General features: G+C 36.8%; 2 protein-coding genes across 2 annotated transcripts; both read left to right on the top strand.

Moving 5' to 3' along the window:
- Positions 1-975: 975 nt before the first annotated feature.
- LOTGIDRAFT_163781 (hypothetical protein) lies at positions 976-4,750 on the top strand (the record flags this gene model as incomplete). The annotated part of the gene is made up of 3 exons (XM_009060295.1): positions 976-1,093; positions 1,260-1,504; positions 4,565-4,750. 3 exons carry the CDS (start codon positions 976-978, stop codon positions 4,748-4,750), a joined length of 549 nt encoding a protein of 182 aa, XP_009058543.1.
- Positions 4,751-5,862: 1,112 nt separating this feature from the next.
- Positions 5,863-6,183, top strand: LOTGIDRAFT_163780 (hypothetical protein; the record flags this gene model as incomplete). The annotated part of the gene is made up of 1 exon (XM_009060294.1): positions 5,863-6,183. One exon carries the CDS (start codon positions 5,863-5,865, stop codon positions 6,181-6,183), a length of 321 nt encoding a protein of 106 aa, XP_009058542.1.
- Between the last annotated feature and the right edge of the window lie 1,711 nt (positions 6,184-7,894).

Here is a 7,894-nt window from a genome sequence, read left to right as displayed (position 1 = left end):
AGTGTTAGTTAACAACCAAGGTTAAACCCTATTGAAAATCAGAAAAATCAAAAAATATTTAGTGTGAGTTATTGCCCTTGTTCTTGAAAACGCGTTTAATGTTTAGCTCGTATTCACTCTAGAAGGCACAATTCTTGACGGATTTTGATGAAATTTGGCGTGAATGTTCGAGATCACCCAAGGATGAACCCTATTGAAAATCAGAAGAATTGAAAAATATTTAGTATGAGTTATTGCCCTTATTCTTGAAAACGCTTTGAAATTTAGCTCAAACACTAAAAGGCATGATTCTTGCTGGATTTTGACAAAACTTAGTTTTATTATTCAGTCCTGCGCTGAAGATTGAATATTTGCTTTCTAGAGTTTTCACGGGCTAAAAATTGAACACGTTTTCAAGAACAACGGCAATAACTCATACTCAATATTATTCAGTATCGCCCTAAAGAGTTCAAAAGAAGTGTATGACTGAAGGTTGAATATTTCATACTGGTGATTGTTACTGTACTGCTAAATATTTTTATTTAAAATCAAAGCTGCCAGTGGGCATATATTACCTTGCCTGGCAAGCTATCTTTTCCAAATATAACCAAATAGTCCAGAAAAACATTTAAGGTGTCTAGCTAAATTGGGGATGCCATATTTTTTAGATGATCATAACTCAGACATTGTTCGAACGCACCGAACAGCTTCCATTGAACCTTGTGCGCAACTTCTGACACTTCCGCCTTCTGGGTGAAGGTCAGTATTCATCAGGCACGCTTCCACTCAACATCGTCATGCATAGATTTTTAACTCATTCTGTATCGTTTTCCATCGAATAAATGTAGAGTTTTAGTTTTTTTACATCGACTCATCGCCTGAACATTTTGGTAGCCAGAGCTTGGTTTGTATCCCGGTTTCGATTTCGATAATAGTAGTTTACGATGTTTGAAAATGATGCTCATTTAGACAGTTAATAAATGGTAAAACATCATCATGGGTGATAAGCCCGAAGTGGAAGGCCAACAGACAACATCTGATTCTACAATCGCCCAAGCTGGTAGTCAACCCTCAGAAGAACCTTTGTCTGACTTACGAAGAAGAAAGCGTATCTGTAAGTCACAGTTGACTAAGGCGAAGCTGTATTTGACATGCTTCGAACCAGGAAGAGGTAATAGACATTTTAAATCATCTTTGTGATATTACTGCCGACTTCGAGAATGAACTTGAGACTGTGCAATCTGACAGTAGTATAGTCGAAGTTTTGAATAAAGCTACAGACTGGCTGGGTCGTGTATCAAGTGGTTCTTCTCATATTGCATCACATCCATTTGCTAATCTACAACAGGCACAAAACGCACATGAAGAGTCCTCTAATGGTAATTCTGGTATCAGCCTACATAATGGTAACGGTAATTCAAGTGTTCAACAACCGTCAAATTTCAGCCAGATTGATCGAGACTTGCATCTACAACTCAGTAAGGTTTCCATCAACAAATTTAATGGTAACAAACGTGAATATCAGGTATTCAAAGATGCATTCATGGAGTGTATTGACAAATCGTCTTGCTCCAAGGCATATAAAATGCTTCAGTTACGTCAGCACTTAACTGGTGACGCTTTGAAATGCATAGAAGAGTTCCCGGCATCTGAATTGGGCTATGATTCTGCACTCAAACGTGTGCATGATAAATTTTGCGGAAAACGTCGTCAAACTCTTATCCACTTAGACACCATTCGAATGATGAAGCCGGTAAGCTTCAACGATTTAAAACGTTTTGAAGAATTAGTTGATGAACTTGAACTATGTATTCTGTCATTGCAAGAAAATGGTCGCACCGAGGAATTCGAAGTAGACTCGATGTTCTTTAGTGTCACTAGGTCCAAACTTACAACATCATGTCTTTTGCAATTCAAACGTTGGGCAGCTAGCACTAAGAAGAACGAGTCTCTTGTAACCGTACATGAATGGCTTGTACATGAAGTCCGTTATAGAATTGAATCCAACGAAGAAATTGAGGGTTTTGCGACAACTTCAAATGATTCAAAGACAGCATCGAACTATCAAAGATCTCGTTTTCGCAGTGATAAGTATTCAAAAACGTATGCTACAAATTCTATAATAGATTCGAAATCATGCGTTGTGTGTCATCATGATCATGCTCAGGGTGTAAGTAACTGTCCCTATTTTAGATCCCTTGCGGTTTCACAACGATGGAGGGTTGCAAAAGAAAAGCGCCTATGCTTTCGATGTTTAGGTAATAGCCATATTGGTAATCGCTGTACAGCTGCAGAACAGTGCTGTATAGGTGAATGTACTCGAACGCACCACTTCCTACTCCACGGAGGGGGATCTGGTAACGTTCAAAGTAATGAAGGTCTGCGTTCGAATCCTTTAAGTGAATGTTCTGTTCTGCCACCGACCGTTCGTGGTGAACTTCCACCGCAAAAGCAAACTCATACGCAGATTACACACAGATCTTCCCTTGTGATGAGAGTAGTACCAATTATTATTTGTAAATATAATAGATCAATTCGTTGTAATGCCCTTTTAGACGATTGTTCGACGGACAGTTATATCAATGAGCATATAGCTGCCCATCTCGACCTCCAAGGCGAAATCCGAGATTTAGATGTCTGCGTTCTTGGCCGAAAATCGTCATGTTTAAATTCAATTTTGGTATCTGCAGAACTATGCAGTCTCGATCGCAAAGTACAGACCTCGGAAAAAGAATGCTGATGCTGATGCCCTAAGTAGATTACCAACTAACACCAGCGAGTATGTAGAGGTTGATCAAGATGTAATTGGAGCTTTGAAGAACATCAGTATGAGTGAAGGATACGTTACCACCATTCGTATATCACATCAGGCAGTTCCTGAACCAACATCAGTGGAAACATCACAAGTAACCAAAGAGGATTGGAAGAAGAGACAAAGAGAAGGCTACTGCGTAAGATTGTTGAACATCTGGTACTCAACCTACGAATAAACCAACTTGTCCAGAAGAGAATAATTCACAGCGAGAATTCAAACACTTGTATTATTGTACAGGAAGATTATGAAGGATGGACAAGAGGTAATGCAACTAAATTTACCAGTCAAGTATCGAGAAGAAGCTATAAAGTGAACCCATGACAATTTAGGACATCAAGAAAAAGACAGAACACTGAGTTTGGCAAAGGAAAGATTTTATTGGCCTAGAATGACATCAGATATTGAAGAATATATACAGCAGTGCCAACGATGTGTGAGAAGAAAGACTCCACCTAACCTTTGTCCATTAGTAAAAATCACCACTAGTCAACCACTTGAATTAGTCTGCATGGACTATGTGTGCGTGGAAGAGGCAAAGGGAGGCTATGATTCCATTTTTGTGATAACCGACCATTTTACCCGGTATGTGCAAGCGGTACCAGTGAGGAATACTGCGGCGAAGACAACAGCCAAGGCAGTGTTCGATAACTTCATTATTCACTATAGTATTCCGAAGAGGATACACAGCGACCAAGGCAAGCAGTTTGAGGGTAAAATGATCAAGGAATCGTGCATATTAACTGGAATGGAAAAGTCGAGAACTACCCCATACCATCTTCAAGGCAACGGACAGTGTGAGCGGTTTAATCGGACTCTGCTGAATATGCTGGGAACACTGCAACCACACCAGAAAGCAGACTGGAAGGCTTATGTCGCTCCACTGGTCCACGTCTACAACAGCATGAGGCAAACCTCTACAGGATATTCTCCTTTCGAGCTGATGTTTGGCAGGAAACCCGTTTCTGGCAGGCTGCTGATGTAGTTCTTGGGCTAGTCAATGAAGAGGAAGAGTCAAAGCCATATAATACCTACATAGCAGATTTGAAGAAGAAGCTGCAGCACGCTTACCATTCTGCATCTGCTGAAGTTTCTAAGGGACAACTTGACCAGAAAAGGAGGTATGACAGCAAAGTAAGAGCTTCTACATTAGAGTTCGGAGATAGAGTTTTGGTAAAGAGGATAGCTTTTGATGGACGCCACAAGATTCAAGACAAATGGGAAGATGTTCCGTATACCATCAAGCGACAGCCCAGTCCAGATATTCCTGTTTATGAAGTGGTTTGTGAGGATAACACTTGTAGGAACAGAACACTTCATCGAAACCATCTACTACCTATAGGAACCATTCCGGAGAAACCATCTATCCCGGCACCACCAAAACCAAGAAAGAAGAAAACTGTTGAAGAGCCAGATAATAGAGACCTAGAGGAAAATGAAAGCAGTGACGAGGATGAGCCTGCTTACATCGTGGTTGAAGCACCTTTCGTGTCTCAATCCGGACCCATTGATGCAGCAGGAAGATTGGATAGAGCTTGACTCAGAGGACAGTCAAGATGGTGAAGCTAGGCCTGATTCACCAGTTTTTTGTAGGCGCTGGATCTGAAGATGTCGAAGAGGATACCGAGAAAGTTTTCGTTTCAGAGCCTTGTGAACCAGTTATTGAGGTATCTCTTACTTCAAGAGACCAGGAGCCTGTGACAGAAGTATATGAAGAAAAGTGAAGTCCTGTAGTGACGCACCAACTGGAACCAACAACAGTTTCTGTTACAGATGACACAGATGGTCCAAGGAGGTTTTCAAGAACAAGAGCCCAACCGACATGGCATCAAGATTACCAGATTACCAGCTTCTGTTTTGAGGAGAGCGGAGATTATTAGAGCCATGTTTCCGGAAGAATATCTAAGTTTACCACCGCAGAGTGAAAGTTTTATTGGATTCCATACCAACCATATGTAAGACTCTATTTCCTGATGTCTTTCAGTAAGTAAATGTTGAGGACAACATTTTGTTGTTGCTGGGGAGTATGTAATATAGTGTACAGGTTTTTATGTTTCAGCACAGCTTTAATGGTTTACAAAATTACACACAGAACACATAGTCACAAATATACTAACAATCAACTCAAATCTGTTCACCCTGTTCTATCTTTTTTATACTTTATCCATTGATGAACTTCTGTTCAACTCACCATTGTCATCACTCTGAACATTCTTACTATCTTTCTATCTTTTTGTCATCTCATTGTCAGAAAGGACTGTTTCTGTTCTTCCCTGTCTAAGGTTTTGGTGGGAAATTTCACTGTTTTATTCATATTTCATGGATTGTGTTGTTTATGGGAGGATTACTTAAGTCAGTTCTGGATTTTAAAGGTATGTGTATGACAGCCATTTTGCATTCTCAAGAATTTTGCATATAGTTCAGTTTTAAGTTCAGTTGTGGAAATTGTGTAAATATTTAGTATTTTAGTAACTGCACATTAATATGGTAAAAATATAGTTTTTTATAAGAGTATTGATATTTCTAGGTTTACTAAGGTATTTCACCTTATTATTGGCCAGTTTAGTATTTAGTTTCAACCCCCAACTTCTGGGTATGTATTTTTATATTTTTATATATAATATTTCATTATTTATATTCAAAGTGGTATTAGAATTATAGTTTGTGTTTTATGTATAAGCATAGTTATATTATGTTATTTTAGTCCATTCATTTCTCTGATTGGTATATAATCATATTTATTGTACGTTCAGGGGTTTTTGTTTAGTTTTACATAATAAAGTTTTGAAACGTCACCCACTGTGTGGTCATTCATTTGCCTTGACCCCCACCCGATAACAATTGGAAGAAGCAAAACATTTAATTAAAATAGCAGAAGAATTGAGTAAAAAATACACCCTTAAAAATGAAGCCAGAAACTTTAGTCAAGAAAATAATAGAAGCTATTGAAACAGCTTCCCCAACTGTAATAACTTACAATGGTAAAAAAATCAATATAACTAAAAAACTTATTGATAAATATAAATATTGTAAAGTCAGAGACGAAATAGACTTAGAAAGAATTGACGCAAATGCAAAAAAAAGGTGGATTTTTACCTTTCCTACCTTTGATATTTGCTGGTCTTACCACGGCGGGTGCAATAGCTGGTGGTACAGCTGCTGGAGTAAAAGCTGCCAACGAAGATAAAGCAGCTGCAGTAACAGCTGCCGAAGAACATAGACACAATTTAGAAATGGAAAAGCAAGCACAGAAAGCAGCTACTGCAAAAAAAGGTTCGGGAGTGGCAGATATATTAGGTACAGTTAAAGAATTTGGAAAACGATTTGGGGAAGAAACCAAGAAAACTGTTAAACAAGGATTAAACAGTATCATAGACAAAATAATAAAATAAAAAAAATGGGTAAGAAATTCAAACATTCAGAAATATTTCCTAGTAACCCAATGCTCATGTGTATATCCGGTAGTTCCGGTTCTGGGAAAACGCATCTCACTTTAACAAGTTGACAACACCAAACCTTTTAGATTTCGATTCATTATATATCTACACAACAACACCAGAGCAATCGTATTATCAATTTCTCAAAGCTTTAGAATATTTACTAAAGAAAGATGTTCAGGACATATTTCAATATTATGAAGAAAACGAAGAAGAAGTGGAAATAAAAGATATCATAGATAACTTCATTAAATCAAAGAATCCATCTTTCAATCCAACAGATATAAAAGTTTTTCTTACGAAAAATGTTAATGATCTAGACTTGTCTAATATTGATAGCAATCGAAAGAACTTAATATTGTTTGACGACTACGTAGCGCAAAGAAATCAAGCTGTTCAACAAGAATCCTTCACGAAAGGAAGACATCACAACTGTCACTGCATATACCAATCCCAATCTTTTTATGGGATGGATTCTATGTTCATTAGAAAAAATGCAAATTGTTTTTTATTATTTGAATTAAATGACAAAGATTTATCTCAAATCATTCAGTCGATAAATCAAGGAATGGATAAAGATAAATCTTTTTTCAAACCCTGACCCAGTTTTACCAAAGAGCATTTCACCAATCGTTGATGATGAGGGGTTATTGTTTAATCGATTTAGAATAAAATTTAGTGGAAATTCCCCTATATTCAAAATCGATACAAAAGGCTTTATATTTACATTAACAAAAGACTTAATAGATTTATTGAATGGCGGGGATTTTGATCTTGCCGATTACAAGGATTTAGTAGCATACTCCAAATTTCTACATGCAATTAGAAAGTCGGGACCCGAAACAAGAAGATTGAAATCACTTGATCTATATATAAGAGTTATTGATGAATATGAAGTTGACGAAGTAGATGATTATACTGAAGACAACATTCCTATCATATTCGAAAATATGGTATCTGGACAAGGTATAACATTTTTATCCGACAACAACGAGGAACTACTTAATAGATTACAAATAATATTAGCAGCAATGAAGGAAGGACATCGATCACACAGACAATATAATGAAGTAAATTGTATATTAAAAAGACTCCTAGAGAAAGGTATTATAGATAAAAATGATTATAAAAGCGTGATTAAAAATGTGAAATAAAGAACAACTATTTGTTATCACCTCAAATAAATCAGACATTAAATTGTCTCTAAATATGAGTACGAACTCGATCACAATCAAGAATATGAATTGGGATTAAAGTATTTCTCTGTTTACAATTCCAATAGAAATATCAACGAAAATAATAACCAAATAAAAATATCAACAGATAATGGAGTTATATTCAAAAGTAACGTTTACTACCAGGAAGCTACAAATACGTAGCCATCAACGAAAGCCTATCTGAATATGGAGGAATTGCAAATGATAAAAACAATATTGAATTCGAAGGTAATTTGAATCTGAACAAAATAAAATTGATATTATGTAAATAATAGTCAAGTTGATTTCAACGTAGAAAATTCATTGAATGCGTTCCTAGGATTTGATAAACAAATATACACGCAATCCACTTTAGCACCACATAAAGCTAATATCGAGAATGATATCGCTGTGATAAATATACATTGAAATTTGATAAACGGTGGATTTTTCAATCAATACAAACGTCA

The sequence above is a fragment of the Lottia gigantea genome, assembly GCF_000327385.1.
Source record: "Lottia gigantea unplaced genomic scaffold LOTGIsca_41, whole genome shotgun sequence".
NCBI lineage: Eukaryota > Metazoa > Mollusca > Gastropoda > Lottiidae > Lottia > Lottia gigantea.
The sequence above is the reverse complement of the archived record's forward strand: the minus strand, read 5'-3'. Positions and strand labels throughout refer to the sequence as shown.